The 20880-nt window shown below is 41.2% G+C and overlaps 1 protein-coding gene across 1 annotated transcript in view; it reads left to right on the forward strand.

Annotated features, from left to right (window-relative positions):
* The window catches only part of bckdhb (branched chain keto acid dehydrogenase E1 subunit beta), a 95135-nt gene extending 82420 nt beyond the window's left edge, over positions 1–12715 (forward strand). The window contains exons 10-11 of the mRNA XM_056761704.1: positions 7746–7893; positions 12292–12715. Coding sequence (XP_056617682.1) covers positions 7746–7886 — 141 coding nt within the window. The 3' untranslated portion in view covers positions 7887–7893; positions 12292–12715. The remainder of the gene's footprint in view (positions 1–7745; positions 7894–12291) is intronic.
* Positions 12716–20880: the final 8165 nt, after the last annotated feature.

Consider the following 20880-nt stretch of genomic DNA (forward strand, 5'->3'; position numbering starts at 1 on the left):
TTGAATGCTAAGATTTTTCGTTGCCAACAGACTAGCCTCGTAACCTGAGCGTCGTTGCGCTGTCATCTGTTGTGTTTGCATGTTGTGTAAAATTACACCTACCTGATGGGATGCATATTATATTAAAGGATGTGACAGCACAGTTTTCTCAGCCATCTGTACAATCAGAGCAGCTGCAGCCACAGCACGAAGACATGCTGGCATACCTGTGACTATGTTATCTAACTTTTTAGACAGATATGCAACTGGCCTATATGTTGAGCCATGTAGTTGCAATAGGACCCCTAAGGCGGCACCCGCTGTCTCCCTAACATGCAAGTGAAAAGGCTTGGTGTAGTCCGGCAGGCCCAATGCTGGTGCTGTCGTGATGGCTGCTTTCAAAGCATTGAAATGTTCATCAGCTTCCGCAGTCCACTCCAATGCTGTGTTTGGCGGAGCTTTGTGATCTATCAGACCCCTCAGGTGCCTATCGTGAATCGCACAGTCAGGTATCCACTGTCTACAATAGTTAATTAGTCCCAGAAAGCTTTGTAGCTCCTGTATTGTTCGTGGGGACTTAACCTTTCTGATCAGCTGGACCATATCTGTAGATATTGCTCTGAGACCCTGCATCAACACATGTCCCAGATAGGTTACCTTGGATTGAACCCATTGCAGTTTCTCTTTCGAGGCTTTAAAACCTGTTTCGGCAAGTACATTGCAAACAATTATAGATGCTTTTTCACAGTCCTCCTCCGTCTCCCCTGACACGAGTATGTCATCTGCAAACTGAAGCACACACACGATTGAAGGCAAATCAGTCATTTTGGCCAAAGTTCTGTGCACTGCTGCAGAAAAGACAGCGGGTGAGTCTACATAGCCCTGAGCAAGGCGTTTCCATGAATATTGCTGCCCCTTAAATGTAAATGCTAACAAAGGCTGAGTATCTGGGTGTACAGGTACAGAGAAAAAGGCTGCACACAAATCAATTACTGTAAAATACTTGTGCGAATGTGGCACTGAATTCATAACAGTCAAAACATCAGGCACAATTGGTGCGAGTGGTATGATTAACTGATTAACTGCTCTTAAATCTTGAGTTAATCTCCAAGTTTTCCCATCCGCTTTTAAAACAGGATTTATTGGCGTGTTATATGGAGAATGTGTTTGTTCGAGGACACCCTGCTTGACAAAGTTTTCAATCAAATGTTGAATGCCTTGTTCCTTTTCTTTAGACAAAGGGTATTGTTTAATGTAGACAGGTTTGTTTGTTTTAAGTTTAGCCCGATGAGGACCCATGTCAATGAAACCAGTTTCATCCCTGAACTGAGACCATAACAAAGGGTTAATCATGGTGTCCGCCCCTATAGATATGCTGCTACCGGAGGGAGTTACCCTTGAGCCGCTTATCAGTCCACTCATAGGCAGAGGATCGACGGATGCCTGTAAACTAGACAGAAAGGAAAAAAACAACCTTGTTATCAGTAAACTTAATGTCCATGCCTAATTTATGCATCATATCACGACCTAAAAGATTTAGTGGAGCACCTGGAATAATTGTGAATTTGTGGAAAAATGGTTTAAGACCATTGGCCTCCACATTACTCGAAAATGTTAGGGTTATCTCACATAAATTAGAACCGACATCTCTCTGTGAGTATCCCTATGCTTGATTTGAATGCCACTCAGTAGGATATGAAGCACCCGTGTTCTCATGTCTGCTCTGTGGTGTGTGTGTGCGAAACTTGTGCAACTCTCTGCACTCTCGTTTGTAATGGCCCCTCCTTCGCAATGAAAGCAGATTATTTCTGACTTCTTCCTTTGACTAGGATGCGGCAATTGCGGATTTACAGACGTTAGTTCAATGTTCCTTTTTCCTAGATAGCCTGTAAACATGGCACTCTCTAAAGTCATATCATGCAAGTTATTCTGATCAGTTGCGCTGGTTTATGATTCATGTTATTTAATAGAGTGCTAAAAAAACAGAGGCTTTATGTCATTATTTAATGGCAATTTAGAATCTTCAATCCATGCTTTCTTAAAACGCACAAAAATTGAGCAGCTGAGTCTCTCTTGCTGCCTGTTTCAAAAGATAAGACCTGTTGACTCCCTAGAAATTTATCAAGAAACTCTCTTATCTGTCTAAAAGAATATTTCAACATCTGTAAAAGTTTCCCAAACAACGCATTTGGGTTTGCCCCCGTATCGCTGTTTGTGATTTTATAATTTTCAATTGATAATTGTGGGGAAGGCAAACTTTTCTTAACGGTCTATCATTTAGCGTGTTCCCAGCTCTTACCCAAACCATTGAATTTTGAGGGTTTGTAGTTACATTAGGTTTATCAATTAATTTTTCCGGTTTCATCTCTATTGGTTTTATCGACAGTGATGGTGCAGAGGGAGAAGTCTGTTTTTGGCAAGGGGCAGTTTTGATTTGCATATGCAACAATTTTTGTTTTTTCCGGACCCTGGTCCCAAAACCTTTTTCATGTCTTTCCATACTGCTTAAGCTTTATTCATGTATGGATAATCCCATATTGGGTCTCCCCAGCATGCCCTTTGCCAATAACATACACTCATCAGAAAAGGACCCTTCCCTCGGATAGGGAATATCAATTTTCGGTTTTATTCCCTCCGACCATCCTGCAAGATTGCTAACATATGGATCTGTATAAAATCCTTGATTATTTCTGTACATAAATGCGACTGGCGTTTCCCCCGGCAGTGGCCTCGAAACAGAATTTCCCATCTTACACTCTATATATACCCGGCGGTGATAAACAGTACAGTACAGACAAAACAAAGAAAAACCCTCGTGTTCAATCGACCAACAGTTTCAACAGTGCTGCATGTATTATATTGTGTTCAGAGGTGGATATTATATTCACCGTGCTTTTCTGACACCAATATTTCAGTACATGCAGTAACAGTGATATCAATAATATTTTCAGTTTTAACTGTAAGAATGTTATCTTTTAGAATTACCATTAAACAGATTTTATTTATTTTTATTTATTTTTTGTGAGTAACAAAGCCTTTACCTCAAAACTAACACTTCGATCCCAAATTACAGTGTGATCAAGACTGCATATACCATTCATATTCGTGCGTTAATAATTATTTTATTAATTACTGATGCCAGCCTCGCTGTCACAACAATAGGAAGTCGAATCCCACTAACATGAATTGAAACCTATTCATATTCGTTAATAATTATTTTACTAATTACTGTCGCCAGCCTCACTGGTCAACAATGGGAGAATCAACTCCCACTAACATGAATTTAAACACACAAGAATCCTACAGGGTAAGCGTTAGATTTCTGTAAGTCGTAAAAAACTGTATAGAAAAACACTTACCCCTTTTAATGTAGGTCTGTGACCGATCGTCAGTGCGCCCCATAGGTCTTTTGTTCTCTTTGGTTCAATGAGAGAAGAGTCTCCCCTCAGAAGAGCCCCCAACTGAAAGAATGTAAACTTCTTATGTCCACTATCTAAACAATATTCTACGGTTGAAGAGTCTAGTCGACGGAACACGCAGAGTTTGCAGATCTGGAGACAAAGTTTGACACAGACACAAGTGCTTGTTCAATAAGAGTCCAAAGTTTATTGTATTAAGGACTAATACTTATACGTTTGCATCAGGAGGCGTCATATAAAACCACCAAAACAGTGGAAAATCACCAGACTTTCTGTTTAGTCTTTCCTCCTGAACAATCAGATATGATTACATATTTAATATTACAATAACAGAACAATCGTCCATAGGCATCATTAGGAACCTTGGTATGGAGAACAACAGATACTTATATCAACATAAGACAACATGACATGATAGAACTTTCAACGAGGTTAAACAACAAGAATGAAAGGCACATCTAATATGAATAGAAGCTAATATTAATAGGAATGAATACGAATGAATACATATGATACATGAACTTTGTATTAAACACAGATGCAATATTTGTAGAGGACAGGACGAAATCCAGATTCTCACAGTCACACAACATGTACACAAGTGTACTGATGGTGAAATTCTTAGGTACAAGACTCTTGACCAGCTACAAGTAACAAGATATGAAAATGCCTAAAATACATAAACAAAACTATCCATACATTTACACAATATACATATTGTAGAGGAGTAGGCGGGGCGAGACTGTGATTCGAGGGCGGTGAGTGTTAATGAGCAGGCCTGGGTTTTAGGAGTGGTTTGTCTATTTACTTTCTGTTATTCGCCGGCAGTTGTCCGCCAGGGGCTGCTGGCTGTTTATTTACTGTGTTATTATTTGATTAAATGTTTAAATGTCTGCCGGTTCCCGTCTCGTTCCTTCCCTACTTTGAATCTTGTTACACATACATTTACACAATAACTAATAGACAATTGTACACAATAAACAGCGCATACATTTCCATAATATATACATATTACACTGTATTGTCAAGAGACGTGTTGTACAGTCATGGCCAATATTGTTGGCACCCCTGAATTTTTTCCAGAAAATCAAGTATTTCTCACAGAAAAGTATTGCATTAACACATGTTTTGCTAAACACATGTTTATTCCCTTTGTGTGTATTGGAACAAAACAAAAAAAAGGAGGGAATAAAGCAAATTTGACATAATGTCACACAAATCTCCTAAAATGGGCTGGACAAAATTATTGGCACCCTTTCAAAATTGTGGATAAATAAGATTGTTTCAAGCATGTGATGCTCCTTTAAACTCACCTGGGGCAAGTAACAGGTGTGGGCAATATAAAAAATCACACCTGACAAAATAGGGAGAAGTTGACTTAGTCATGGTATTGTGTGTCTGTGTGTGCTATACTAAGCATGGACAGCAGAAAGAGGAGAAGAGAACTGTCTGAGGACTTGAGAAGGGTGGTTCCAAGTCCAATGGTTACAAGTTCATCTCCAGAGATCTAGATGTTCCTTTGTCCACAGTGCGCAACATTATCAAGAAGTTTGCAACCCATGGCACTGTAGCTAATCTCCCTGGACATGGACGAAAGAGAAAAATTGATAAAAGGTTGCAACACAACATAGTCCGGATGGTGGATAAGCAGCCCCAAACAAGTTCCAAAAAAAAAAACAATCTGTCTTGCAGGCTCAAGGTGCATCAGTGTCAGCGCAAACTATCCGTCGACATTTAAATGAAATGAAACGCTATGGCAGGAGACCCAGGAGGACCCCACTGCTGACACAGCGACATTAAAAAAGCAAGACTACAGTTTGCCAAAATGTACTTGAGAAAGCCAAAATCCTTCTGGGAAAACATCTTGAGGACAGATGAGACCAAGATAGAGATTTTTGGTAAAGCACATCATTCTACTATTTACCCAACACGGAATAAGGCCTACAAAAAGGGAAAAAAAACAGTACCTACAGTCAAATATGGTGGTGGATCAAAGATGTTTTGGGGTTGTTTTGCTGCCTCTGGCACTGGGTCCCTTGACTGTGTGCAAGGCATCATGAAATCTGAGGATTACCAAAGGATTTTGGGTCGCAATGTAGGGCCAAGTGTCAGAAAGCTGGGTTTGCATCCGAGATCGTGGGTCTTCCAGCAGGACAATGACCCCAAACATACATTTTAAAAAGCACCCAGAAATGGATGGCAACAAAGCGCTGGAGAGTTCTGAAGTGGCCAGCAATGAGTCCAGATCTAAATCCCATTGAACACCTGTGGAGAGATCTTAAAATTGCTGTTGGGAAAAGGCGCCTTTCCAATTTGAGAGACTTGGAGCAGTTTGCAAAGGAAGAGTGGTCCAAAATTCCTGATGAGAGGTGTAAGAAGTTAATTGATGGTTATAGGAAGCGATTGATTTCAGTTATTTGTTCCAAAGGGTGTGCAACCAAATATTAAGTTAAGGGTGCCAATAATTTTGTCCAGCCCATTTTTGGAGTTTTGTGTGACATTATGTAAAAGATTGCTTTTTCACCTCCTTTTTTTGTTTTGTTCCAATACACACAATGGGAATAAACATGTCTATAGCAAAACATGTGTTAATGCAATACTTTTTTGTGAGAAATACTTTGATTTTCATGGGTGCCAACAATTTTGGCATTGTCTGTATGTATGCTTTTATAAATAACTTCCAGTGATGTACAGTATGTACTCAACAAGAATGAGTGTTCCACTGCCGCCGTATCCGCGGCGGTACTTCTTTATTGTCTGTTGACTCTTGTTTACCGCTGAGTGGCAGTCTATTCATAGATTTGTGTCGATTTGACGCTTTAAACTCATTGCCTCAGTCAGCAGGCGGGCAAGAGTTAAGACGTTTAGGCATAAAAGACAAACGCTGTCTACGATATCAAAGTTAGAAGAGCTTAAATCCACAGGCACTAATAATTATTTTTAATACTAGTCATAAATGCATAATTTCATTCAACAAGGGTTTACATGTTAAATTTGCTTTATGCATTCAATCAGTGCTTTATTTGAAAATAATTTATTTTCAATATATAAGTAGTGTTTTCATTTAATGCTGGGTTGCTTGCAGAGCTTTAATGTTTGTATCTGCTCTGTCTTTTGTGCAAATTGAGAAGTACAACGAGATCAGACTGCCTGTGCAAAACTCTGCGCATGTTTGCTTGTGTGTATTGCGATGCATGTAGAGCAAAGCTCTAACATGATTTAGCTTTATTTCCTTCTATATTGTCGTTGAATTATCAAGAGACAAGCCCCGTTAACAAATTGTATTGTCCTGAAAGCGTGGTCTGTCAAAACGTATCAAAACTTTTAAAATTAAACTGTTGATCCAGTTTACCAAATGAAAGCATGTTCTGAAATATATGCATTTGATGCCATATTTAGATAGCCACCAGAACCGCAGGTAACATAAACATTGAAAAAAACATTGGGTCTCATTCACTAATAATTGCATAGATGTTTCGTATTTATACGCACATTTGAACCTCCCACGAAAACTTTCCGCCTAATTCACAACACATATGTACGCACATGAATTTGTTCTTCACCTCGTCCTAATGTTAGTGTTAATGATCGGAAATATATTGTGTAAGTGTTCTGAATTCTAAACTCAGCTCTTTTAAAAAGCGAGTCATTCACACCCCTCACAGTCCCCATCCCTGGTCAACTGAGGAGTAGAATCTGTTTATAAAAGCCTGAACCCTACTGACATGGAGAGAATTAAAACATTTCAATGCATTTCATTTAAACGCAGGTTAATAAACTATTTCGTCACACTTTTTTTTATTAATGATGAAACGGTCTATAAACTTCGTATTTTGGCAAATATTATGTTTCTTTGTTCACGTCTTCACACGGCCTCTGCTCTTTAATAATTTATGTTACATTTTCGCCTTGTGCAGTTTACGGTCACCGGTCCACGTTCATTTATAATTATAAAATTAGTGATATTGTGTCACATTCGCCCTTACTCCTACTGTTGTCGCTTTGAATAATTTATTTCTGATTTAGCTGCTTCTCACACTTATACCCGCTCCAAGCAGGCCTCGAACCGCCAATCGGTCCAAAACGGCTTAGAAGATGGAGACGCTCAGGAGGAGGGTTATAAATGTCTTCATAGGCATATTGAAGTAGTTGGTGCAAACTGCCGACTCCCGCCTGAATTCAGGGGTGGACTTGAAAAAAACAATTCAACAGCTGAAGAATTGGCCGTGTGTCAAAAACGCTGTGAAAACAAATCTGACATTGATTTAATATCTGCTATACTGTATACAAAACTAGATAGTTTGCATGGTGCCAAAATATCAATAATCCTAAATGTGTTCTCTGCAGGAAGAGTGTTTCCTTAGTTTAGAGGCACCCATCACTAGAGTCTGTGGATATGACACACCCTTTCCACACATCTTTGAACCCTTCTGCATCCCAGACAAATGGAAGTGCTTTGAAGCTGTCAAGCGTATGATCAACTTCTGAAACCCAGGTACGGAATTTTGGCTTTGACAGCTTGTATTTTATTAATGTTATTTAATTGTTCCTGTATCATTGCCTAGAATATTCGTAGCCTGTGTACAGAAAAATGCCGTTCATTTTTCTCTTTGGATGTGGAAGCATGAATGCAGCGCTGTTAAAAAATGACATATGATGTTTAATTAACAAAGTTCGGGAGGAACCTAGGCACATAATCCGCCCAGCTGGTCTATCATCAGCAATCACGGCTTCTACCTATCAGCTCAAGCAAGCTATCTCATAACAATCAGCCTGGCTTGTCCACCGTAAGCAATCACCGCATCTACCCTATCATCTTAAGCAAGCTCTCCCATAAATAGACAAACCATCTTTCCTGCTGCATCTCGCCAGATAAACATTGTCCACTTCGATACCATGTCCGAGACTCCCGTCATTACCGACGTTTCAACTGCTCTCAACCCTCAGCGTGCGATGCGAACCCCATTTCTCCAGCTGTGGGTCGGATTCCACAGCTTATTCCCAAGCTTCGCCACGGGGCCGCCAGCCCCACCGCTCTATGCGGCAAGCAGCTAAGAAAAGGGGTTTGTCTTATCCTCCTACGAGGACGCCTTAGCGCTCCCCACGATCCCCGCCTTCAACAAATGGATCGTCCAGTGCCTACGACTGGCCCTCTCCGATGTGGAAGTCCATTTCAACAGGCGGCTGACCAAAGCAGAGCTTTACATCCTCTACGTCTCGTCCCAGTTCGACCCCCCCCCTCACTGAGGTCTGTTCTGCCAAAAGCCACCGACAAGTCATGCCCGCCTCGTGGTTCTCCGTATTCCTGGCCCAGGCAATCCACCTCCGCGGCTAAACGAGGCCTCCCTCACACTAGCCGCCACAGCGGGCATCGCAGAGTCTGGGTCGCGCTTCAGTTTCCCAGAACGCCACGGAAATCTCAGCCGAGAGCTTCCAGCAGCCCACTGCATCTCAGCTCGCAGCCAAAGCCTCACCAGCAGCTGACACTGCTAGCCGCCCAGGTCAAGCAGGCCGGCTACCACCTGGAGCCCTGGCTCACCCATTCACCTATCCCGCCCCGGGCTATTGGCCCGCGGTGCCGGAGTTGATCTCTAGCGTGAGACTGCCACCGCTAAGGACACAGGCGATTGTCTCCGGACCTCATTTATTCGACACCGCAGCCGCCGAGATTCCCTCCCTTATCTCTCTTCAGCAGGCACCCCCTCACTTTTCATTGGCCACTGCAACAACTATACCCGCGCCTTCCAATGCGCCAGCGCTGGAACCACCACCCTTCTCCAGCAGCATCAGAGCACAGATTTTGGCAGGTGCAGACACAGATCTTTATTTTCACCTCTCACCTCTATCACCTCCGTCAATCGAGCGGCAGATCACTTACGACAATCTATCTTTCACCTTAAAAAAACGCATCATCCCACGACTTCCGTATGCTGTCATTTCCAGAAGTCATCTGCACTGTGTTCCATCATAGGAGACGCAAGCTGAGGGATTACCTAGCCATCGTGGCAGAGCTCGCTCTCTCCTATGGGGGTACACACTTTTAGACCTACCACAAGCTTTTTGTCCCCAAATGTTCCTCTTGCGTAGCTCAGTGGAACCAGTGCCCTTACTGGGGAGCATTGGACACTGAGCTGCATAGTAGAGTATTCTTGGGTGCACGCAACATCTCGTAGACAGTCTGCCGCTCAGTGGTTCACAACACCAGCGACTGCCCCCTAGTCACGCCCTATCTTCCCTCATGGCCATCTCCACCTCACCAGTCAACTTCATCGGTTCCGCGCATGCCAAATCACCCTGCACACTCAACCTCGCGTGACAGAGCTGTCGCTTCCTGCACGTATGCAGCGGCGCTCACGCTTGCATAGTTTGCCCAGTCTTGCAATCTTCATATAAAATCTCAAAAAGTACCTCGCGCTCTTCCTGAATGAGCTCTACCTTGAATGAGCATTTATACCCACATTCAACTCGAAGAATTTCCCCTGCACTATCATGACTTCGACCAAGCTATCACTTTGATAAAAAAAATGGTGGTCGAGGCGCTTGGCTAGCTAAAGTCGACATCACCTCAGCATTCAATGTTATGCCCATCCACCCACACTACTGACGCCCTTTCACGTTTTGCCTTCCAGAAGTTCATGGTGCTGGTGCCCAAAGCGGACCCTATGCCAACACCTGTACCACCTTATTAGGAGTTGATCTTCCTGTAAACCACCCACTGCAAACCCTTGATGCCTCTCTCAATTCCATAACTCAGGTCGTTTCCCCTAGGACCCTATAATCATATCTTACAGAGTGGAAAAGCTTCAGGCTGTTTCACGAGGCTTTCAACATTCCCTGCCCCGATTTTTCTCTCCTTACAATCACCTCTCCTTCCTCAACACTGAAAAATCTCTTCAGGCCAGCTCTATTAGAGGATACTTGAGTGGAATCCAGTTCTTCCACAAATTAATCTTCAACTCTCCACCAACAGCCATAACCAGCTCCCAAACAACATAACCCTGGAAATTCTCACAAAATGCATCTTCACCCTCCGCAAAGGATATTACTCCATGCACGTTGCAAACTCGACGCCATGTTCACCTTGGCATTCTTCGGTTTTCTAAGATGCTCGGAAATCTCCACCACACCCAAATTTGACCCCTTAGTTCACCCAACCATGTCTGACCTACTAGTACTGGATTCGGAGACTGTATCATACTCGATCAAGCAAAGCAAGACGGACCAAACCAGGAGAGGCCATTTCATGTACGTCTTCGACCTCCAGTCACCGATTCAACCGTACCAAACCCTACCAGCCTGTCTTCACTTCAGAAAACCTTGGACCACAACCGCATCGGATCCCCTCTTTGTCAACCATGCCCGGCCACACACTTCTGGTTTCATAAGCACCTCAAAGCCGTCCTGCTACAAGCAGGCATCCCGGCAGACAATTTTTCCAGTCACTTCTTCCGCATAGGAGCAACTACCACAGCTGCCCAAAAGGGCCTCTCTCAGCCGCAAATACAAGCGCTCGGCCAGTGATCATCAGAAGCTTTCAGAAGCAACATCCGAACAGACCTCTCACTCATCAGTGAAGCCCATCGAACCCTTATTTCCCGTATCGTCTAAACAACTCCTCTGTCGCCCAGCACAGGATCGAACCTCGACATCTTGTCGCTCCAGACCGCCTCTTCAGGGGCCAGCACTAGCACCTTGCGTTCCGCAGCGGCAGACTTCATAGCTGATGTCAGTACTGCCATACTTCTTTCCAAAGTGGCCAGCGCTTCCGTCTGGAAGGTAAAAATCAGCATCACAAAGCCAGTATGGGTGCAGCGACCACCCCCTTAGGGGCCCGTGCTCCTCCCGTGCTCTGCCGAATCAGTCACATCTCCTTTAAAATACCTTCCAAACACCTCCCTGAAGCCAGTTTCGTCTCCTCATCCGCAGGGGCCCGTGCTTCCTCTTTTTGCTCTGCCGCAGCTGTCACAATCACTATTTGATCCCTTCCAAATCCCCTTCCCGAAGCCAGTATCGCCGCAGCAACCGCCCCGCAAGGGGCCGTGCTTCCTTCCGTGCGCTGCCACTGCAGTCACATCTCCTATCCAATCCCTTCCAATCACCCATTATTATTATCTCTGCAACATAGCTGGTTATCTCTGCAGGTGAACCCGTGAACACCTTCTTGTTAAAGTAACATCTAATCCACAGATTGTGTTCTCATTTACTCATATTTTTATTAAAATCTTTTGTTTGTGTTCAGCTGAAGAAAGGAAGACATATAGTTCTTGGATTGCCTGACAATGAGTAATCAAAGAGAAATAAAAGCTTGTGTATCTCCACTGACTGATTCATGCTGCTTGCATAGTCATGTAGTCATGTAGTTTCTTTGTCAGACTTGCTTATAGTTTCTGACAGCCTCTGGCTGATACTTGATGAGTTTATGGGTGGTTTGCAGGAATTCTGGCTTGTATGCCAGGCTTGTCTTTTGTTGTTTTCACCTTTTTCTTGTTTTTACAGGTATATGCATTTAGTTGTTTTTCTTGTATTCAATGTGTCTCATGTACAGCTGCTTTGTAACAATGAAAATTGTAAAAAGCGCTATATAAATAAAGTTGAGTTGAGTTGAGTATGCAAACACTCCAAATAAACTCTGACCATCTCGTAGTTCCACAACAGTGAAGCATGATTCACTTTTATTTTGTTTTGAAGTGTTCTAGGTTCACTTGTTTATCTTCTAATATTTCCAAATTTATTTGGAATCATGACAGGCTAATAATCATGATGAAGCTAGAATAGGCGACAAGCCAGGTGATGTGATTTTACAGATTCAACTAGTGGCTACAAAATTACTCGACCCCTCAGTGTGAGCCCTACTGTAACGTCTGACCCAAAAATGTATTTTTTCTATTTGCAGACAACAGGATTTATAACATAACTCTCTTCTGCTATCAGTGAACTGACCACAACATTGATCTCAACATGGCCGCCTTCAAAAGATTGGACCACTTTACCTGAAGGGCTGTAATCCTTTTGGGGGGACCCTAGAAATTCTCCTGGATCTTTGTCTGAAGAAACATTAACTGAAACATGGTTCATGAACACTTACATTTAGACATAGGCTATAGGTATTTTGTTGTATTGTCTATTCCTGAATCTCTGTTATATTGCTGTTACCTAAACTATCACCATCTTCCATCTAGATTTTTGTTATTATACTTAAATGGGAGTCTGGTAATTAAAGGGTAGAGTTTTTGGTGTGATGCTGTGTTTATCTTTCTTATGTGTGTAATTAGTGACTTTGAAGCTTTGATTTAATTGAATAAATAAGATTTACTTCAGAGCCTACTACATTCCCATAAATACCAATGCAATCTACCAAGAGCAGCGCAAATAGGTGCAGGGTTTGAAGACATGCGTTTTGGGTGTTACCTGTAAATGAAGCCTCAAATACCAGCATAATGATGAATGCAAACCTTAGTTAACCGTGTTGCGTGATTCATTTAAATTCTGTTCTTCCATAAAGTTTGCAACTGAAAAGGAAACTCCTACAAATGCATATGCACAAAGGTCAGTCCAGGCCTTTTCAGCGCTAATTTTTCCTGCATGTCTTTAGTGAATACTGTCAGTAGCTTTATTTTAAGGCAAAAGAGACGCACAAGATAGTACAAGAACATTTGAGAAAATTTGAATTCTAATCATAGTTGGTTATAAATTGCTTAACCAAAGAAGACCCAGAGGCTCTGTAATTATAAAATATCTGTTTCCATCTGCTTCATACATGCTTTTTGGTTTTGTAGATCATTCAAGGCCAAACTAGTTAAGGTGCTGTTTTTGAATTTCACAAGACACCTTGAGCATATCAGATGAGTGTGTGCTCATGTCAAACATGTAGAAATTGCATTTCACTTCTTTACTGTCATTGTGTAATGAATCCTTGAAGCAGATTGTGTATAGAATGTCCTTAGGAGACAGTGGAATGTCACGGATAAGGAATTCATGGCATTTGCGTAGAGCCCCAAAACAAATATGATTTGCTGTTAATTTGGGTTTGTCTGCCCTGAAGAAATGTTACAGCCTGTCAGATTGCCTGTTTTTTTTTGTACTGTATTACATCTTTGTAGGTGACCTTGGCAAGTCATTGACAGACCCACAAACACCAAATATAAATTTTGCTCAAATGTTGATAGTCAAGTTTTTCCAATACAATATATCAAGCATAACTGAGAGGCAGAAATGTTCTTGGATCATGTGATTGGTCTCCACCTCTTTTGAAGGGACTGTTATGTAACATTATACAGGTAATAGAATGAGCCCACTCTAGACTAGAATTAAACTCACGTCTATACTACGTCTATTACAGTTTATGAAACAGTTTCCCGGACAAAGTTTGACTTTAATCCTGGACTAAAATAAATGTAAGAGCTGTCAAAACTGAAAATAGCTTGCAGTGACACATTTTAAAATGCACAGTAGCCCTTGTTTTGTCCCAAAATGCACACAAGTAAAGCTTTTTTTGGGTTGGTAAAAACTGCTTAAATGTCCTAAGGCCTAGTCCTGTCCAAGAAACCATCCCCCTATAGGTTTCAAAGTGACAACAGAAACAAAGTTACTGCACATGTGTGCATTCATGGGCTGCAGTTAACTACCGCTTCACATTCACAAACAATAGAGTGCCTGTAGATTATTTCTGAAAACAGTTTAAAGAAACCGAGAAGAACCATTATATGGCTAGACTTCTCTGCCATATTTTGAATTTAGACCGCTATATAAACCTCAACTGCTAGATGTCAATGTACAATACGGTTTCTATAAAGAGTACGTAGCATATTGTTCTTTAGGTCCTACTTTGGTTTACGGAGTGTCCATAATAGGCAGTTATTCGTACCTTACTACTTGACTGACTCTCAAATGATTCGTTCCGCAATTCATCCGTCTAGTGCCCTCCTACCCGCGAACCTTGTGTCATGTGATTTGTCAGATTATGTAGTCTGTTGTGATTGGTCAAACGCATTCATCATTTGTTGCAAATGGAACACCTACCATCATTACAGGATCACTGTTTACATGTGGTTGGATTTCATTTATATTATACAGTTGAAAGAAAAAGTATTTGAACCCTTTGGGCTTACTTGGATTTCTTCATAAATTGGTCATAAAATGTGTTCTGATCTTCATCTAAGTCACAACAATAGAGAAACACAGTCTGATTAAACTAATACCGCACAAACATTATAAGTTTTCATGTTTTTATTGAACACAACATGTAAACATTCATAGTGCAGGGAGGAAAAAGTATGTGAACCTTTGGGTTTAATAACTGGTTGACCCTCCTTTGGCAGCAATAACCTCAACCAAACGTTTCCTATAGTTGCAGATCAGACCTGCACAACGGTCAGGAGACATTTTGGACCATTCCTCTTTACAAAAGTGTTTCAGTTCAGCAATATTCTTGGGATGTCTGGTGTGAATCGCTCTCTTGAGGTCATGCCACAGCATCTCAATCAGGTTGAGGTCAGGGCCACTCCAGAAGGCATATTTTCTTCTGTTGAAGCCATTCTGTAGTTGATTTACTTCTATGCTTTGGGTCGTTGTCCTGTTGCATCGCCCGTCCTCTGTTAAGCTTCAGTTGGTGGACAGATGGTCTTAAGTTTTCCTTCAAAATGTCTTGATAATCTTTGGAATTAATTTTTCCATCGATGACAGTAATCCGTCCAGGGCCTGAGGCAGCAAAGCAGCCCGAAACCATGATGCCCCCTCCACCATATTTCACAGTTGGGATGAGGTTTTGATGTTGGTGTGCTGTGCCTTTTGTTCTCCACACATAGCGTTGTGTGTTCTTTCCAAACAACTCAATTTTGGTTTCATCTGTCCACAGAATGTTTTGCCAGTAGTGCTGTGGAACATCCAGGTGCTCTTTTGCAAACTTCAAACGTGCTGCAATGTTTTTTTTGGACAGCAGTGGCTTCCTTGGTGGTGTCCTCCCATGAAGTCCATTCTTGTTTAATGTTTTCCTTATTGTAGATTTGTCAACAAAAATGTTAGCGTGTGCCAGAGATTTCTGTAAGTGTTTAGCTGACACTCTAGGATTCTTCTTCACCTCATTGAGCATTCTGCGCTGTGCTCTTGCAGTCATCTTTACAGGATGACCACGCCTAGGGAGTGTATCAACAGTGCTGAACTTTCTCCATTTGTAGACAATCTGTTTTACCGTGGACACATGGACATCAAGGCTTTTAGATATTCTTTTGTAGCCCTTTCCAGCTTTATTTAAGTCAACAATTCTCGATCGTAGGTCTTCTAAGAGCTCTTTTGTGTGAGGCATGGTTCACATCAGACAACGCTTCTTCAGAACAACAAACTCAAAACTGGTGTGTGTTTTTATAGGACAGGCCAGCTTTAATCAACACATTCTTCCTTTGGTTGTTGAAATAAGACCCACTTAGTGTCATACCGTAGAGCAGAGGCTCTAGATATGATACGCACGCATCACGAACGAGCGACAGTGTTAGGGGGAGGGGAAATAAGTTTTCCCAGCAGTCTCAGAAAACGTAGGCGGGGACTATGTCTAGTGATGTAGATACATGGGTGAACTATTTCACGTCTTGTTTGTGTGATTCAGAGTCGACTCCCATTTTTAGAAAGCAAATAACTTAATTATTCACCTTCGGATTTACAACTTGGCAGACAGCAGAAAGCTGCTGCCTCTGCACAAGCTCGACAGTGCTTGCACAATAGGTTAAATAAAAAATAAATAAAATTATTAATTAGTCAAATTATAAATTTAAGATTATCATTAATAATCTAATATATTATATTATGGAAGTGTAGTGTATGCTAGATTAAAAAGATGCGTCTTTAGTTCTCTGCCTCACGGACAGTCCAGGGAAGACTATTCCAAAGTTTAGCGCCAGCGCCTATTTCTATTAGGTATTACCAACTGACAAGGATGCCTGGAGGACTGTAATACAATAGAAGTTCACTCAAATACTGCGGAGCTAAACCATGTAGGGCTTTATAGGTAATAAGCAAGATCTTAAAGTTAATACGATGCTTTTTAGGTAAACAGTGCAAGGTTGACAGAACCAGGCTAATATGCTCATACTTTTTTGTATGTGTAAGAACTCGAGCTTCAAGTTTTGGACCAGCTGGTGTTTTTGTTATAAGCGTATAGGGCAACCACATAACAGTGCATTACAGTAAACTAGTCTTGATGTCATGAATGCATGAATTAATTTCTCTGCATCTGACGGTGACAGCATATGACGTAGTTTAGATATATTCTTAAAATGGAAAAACGCAATTTTACAGGTGTTTGCGACATGGCTCTCGAATGACAAATTAATATCGCTTAGAAAACCAAGAATCTTAGCTGACAATGAGGGTTTAATGGAGCATCCATCAATAGTTAAGCAGTATTCTTGGTTGTTACATATGGCGGTTTTCGGTCCAATAAGTAACACTTCTGTTTTGTCCGAGTTCAGTAATAAGAAATTGTTACTCATCCAGTTTTTTATATCGACTATGCATTCCATTATTCGATGGAACTGCTGTGTTTCATGAGGCTTTGAGCAAATGTAAATGTGAGTATCATCAGCATAACAGTGAAAGTTTATTCTATGTCGCTTTATTATATCTCCTAGAGGTATTATGTGTGACGGAGGCAAGCTAGTGAAGTGCTGTGCAGTATGTAAACCTCACTCCACGGCCTCAAGGACTCTCTAGCGACAGACGCTAGAGACTGCGGTCTTTAGCCTCCTCGCTAGAGTGCCCAACTCCCATGCCAGACCGACCCGGTTCGAGGCCCGCTTACAGTGGTGCGGCGCGTTCCGGTTACACATGTATAATGCGAAAAAGCAGAGGCCCTAAGACTGAGCCCTTTGGTACACCGTACTGGACTTGCGATTTGTGTGACACCTCATTGTTTAATGCTACAAATTGAAAATGATCGAATAAATAAGACTTAAACTATTTCAATGCTATTCCATTAATGGCGACATAATGTTCGAGTCTATGTAAGAGTGTGCAGTGGTCAATGGTGTCAAATGCAGCACAAAGGTCTAGCAGCACCAATAACAAAATACAACCTCAGTCAGATGCAAAAAGCAGATTATTTTTAACTTTGATCAAAGCAGTCTCTGTACTGTGACATGCTCTAAATCCAGACTGGAATTCTTCATTAATGTCATTCCTTTGGAGGAAAGAGCGTAATTGAGTTGAAACTACTTATTCCAGAACTATAGATATGAACGGTAGATTCGATACAGGCCTGTAATTCCCTAGTTCTCTAGGGTCGAGTTGAGTTGTTGACAAGGGGCCTTATAACAGCCACCTTATAACAGCCACCTTAACAGCCATGTCAGAGATGAGTTAATAATACTAAGAAGAGGATCTATAATTTCTGGGAGCATCTCTTATAGTAGTTTTCTAGGTATAGGGTCTAGCATGGACGTTGTTGATTTAAATGATCTAATGATTTTAGACAGTTCATCGTGATCTACGGTAGAAAATAATGGCAATTTCTCCTTAGGGGCGCTGTAGTTAGTTTGTTCAGCGGGTTTCACTTCTGGTTGCATTGTTATAATTTTTTCTGTAATATCTTGGATTTTACTTTTATTTTCACTGTTATGCTGATATCCAGAATCTGAAGTCGCTGACGACTTATTTTTTGTTAATTTAGCCACTATGTTAAATAAAAACCTAGGGTTGTGCTGGTTTTCTTCTATTAGTGATGAAAAGTAGGCGGATCTAGACATTTTTATAGCTTTCCTGTATTTTCAAGTACTACCCTTCCATGCTGTACGAAATACCTCTAATTTAGTTTTCTTAAAGTTGTGTTCCATTTTCCGGGTCGCTTTCTTTAGAGCTTGACTGTGTTCATTATAATACGATGTTGGGCTGCCTTTTTTAATCTTCTTTAAACGCAGGGGAGCAACTGTGTCTAGTGTTTCCGAGAAGGTGGAATTAAAATAGTGGAAATTTCAATAGTAATGTCAAGATCTTCACCATTATTTTTCATGCTAGAGATTTGATGCACCCCACACTCACAATTTCTAAAGCGACGCCAATCAGTCGTGATACAGAGTAAAGCAGGTTCTGTAGCTCTGACATCACATTACTTTTTATTTGCTTTTTTTGAGTCTTTTTCTTGGAAATTATATTTTAATATATAAGAAAACAATTACATGTTTTGCACTTTCCCTTTTTTACCATACTAAAAGGGTCAGTTTTTTCATTTGTCTAAATAAATCCATGTTGCTAACAGCAAATAATCATTATACAGTATATTTATATATACAGTCAGGTCCATAAATATTGGGACATCGACACAATTCTAACATTTTTGGCTCTAAATATGACCATCAGACCATCCAAGCTCAGGCCACTACATCCCCAACCAATAACAAAGACGGACTATTTGTCTTATTAATGCTGAAGTTACAATATTTGGTATTAAATGCTAAACTTAAATCACATGTCACCAGTTTGAGTGCAGCTATGACACGTCAGAGGGGATCTGGCCCTCCCGGTTGAGCCTGGTTTCTCCCGAGGTTTTTTTCTCAATTAATCAATCATTGGAGTTTGGGTTCCTCGCCACAGTAGGGCAGAGTTGGCCTGCTCACCGGGAGACTGCATTCATTCATTTATTTATTTAATTAGAAATTAGATATTATTTATTAGAATGATCTTACTCGTTGTGTAAATACCATGCACTGTGCTGTGTTTTAACTTTTCTGTTTTTCCTGTTTGCCCCTGTAAAGCTGCTTTGAAACAATACACATTGTGAAAAGCGCTATATAAATATACTTGAATTGAATTGAATTGAATTAAACACCACCACAATGGATTTCAAATGAAACGAACAACATGTGCTTTAACTGCAGAGTGTCAGTTTTAATTTGAGTGTATTTACATCCCAATCAGGTGAATGGTGTAGGAATTACAACAGTTTGTATATGTGCCTCCCACTTGTTAAGGGACCAAAAGTAATGGGACAGAATAATAATCATAAATCAAACTTTCACTTTTTAATACTTGGTTGCAAATCCTTTGCAGTCAATTACAGTCTGAAGTCTGGAACGCATAGACATCACCAGACGCTGGGTTTCATCCCTGGTGATGCTCGGTGAGGCCTCTACTGCAACCGTGGTGGTATGCTTAGGAACATGAGCAGTTCCTTTCCTTCTCCATACTCTTCTCTTCCCATCACTCTGGTTCAAGTTGATCTTGGTCTCATCTGTCCATAGGATGTTGTTCCAGAACTGTGAAGGCTTTTTTAGATGTTGTTTGGTAAACTCTAATCTGGCCTTCTTGTTTTTGAGGCTCACCAATGGTTTACATCTTGTGGTGAACCCTCTGTATTCACTCTGGTGAAGTCTTCTCTTGATTGTTGACTTTGACACACACGACACACCTACCTCCTGGAGATTGTTCTTGATCTGGCCAGCTGTTGTGAAGGGTATTTTCTTCACCAGGGAAAGAATTCTTTGGTCATCCACCACAGTTGTTTTCCGTGGTCTTCCGTGTCTTTTGGTGTTGCTGAGCTCACCGGTGCATTCCTTCTTTTTAAGAATGTTCCAAACTGTTGTTTTGGCCACGCCTAATGTCTTTGCTATCTCTCTGATAGGTTTGTTTTGTTTTTTCAGCCTAATGATGGCTTGCTTCACTGATAGTGATAGCTCTTTGGATCTCATCTTGACAGTTGACAGCAAAAGATTCCAAATGCAAATAGCACACTTGAAATGAAATCTGGACCTTTAATCTGCTCATTGTAATATTAGTATCTTAACAATATTACTATCTTAACAAAATAATATACATTTACATGTAGTCATTTAGCAGATGCTTTTCCAAAGTGACTTACAGAGAGTCCAGGGAGCAATTAACGATATGTCATACAGGAGCAATAATACAAAAGGTGCTCATACAAAGTTACTAGTTACAGCAAAAGCTAGACCAATACCTGTTGAAAGAAAGAGAGAGGGTTAGTCTTTTTTTCTCATTTGTCAAGTATTCGCAGAAGAGATAGGTTTAAGTAGTTTTTTTGAATGTTGTGAGAGATGTGGTTGACCGGACTGAGTTAGGAAGAATGTTCCACCAGGAAGGAAATGAGTGGGAAAGTGATTTACTGCAATACAAGAAGCAGCTGGATTGCTGAACGAAGGGATCTTGATTGGGTGTAGGAGTTTAGGAGGGTGTGAAAGTATGCCGTTGCAGATGCAGATATAATCCTGCAGGCAAGCATTGGTAACTTGAATCTGATACCGGCTTCAACCTGTAGCCAGTGGAGAGATGAAAAGAGGTGTCACACGAGCCCTTTTGGGCTGTTAGAAGACTATGCTTGCTGCTGCGTTCTAAACCACCTGGTTTGATAGCCTTTGCAGTGGACCAGCAAGGGGAGGATTGCAGTAGTCCAACCTTGAGATTACCAGGGCCTGGACAAGGAGTCGTGCCGCATGCTCAGTGATATAGGGTCTAACCTTTCTAATGGTGAATAAGGCTTATT

The sequence above is a fragment of the Triplophysa dalaica genome, chromosome 12 (assembly GCF_015846415.1).
Source record: "Triplophysa dalaica isolate WHDGS20190420 chromosome 12, ASM1584641v1, whole genome shotgun sequence".
NCBI classification, from domain to species: Eukaryota; Metazoa; Chordata; class Actinopteri; order Cypriniformes; family Nemacheilidae; genus Triplophysa; species Triplophysa dalaica.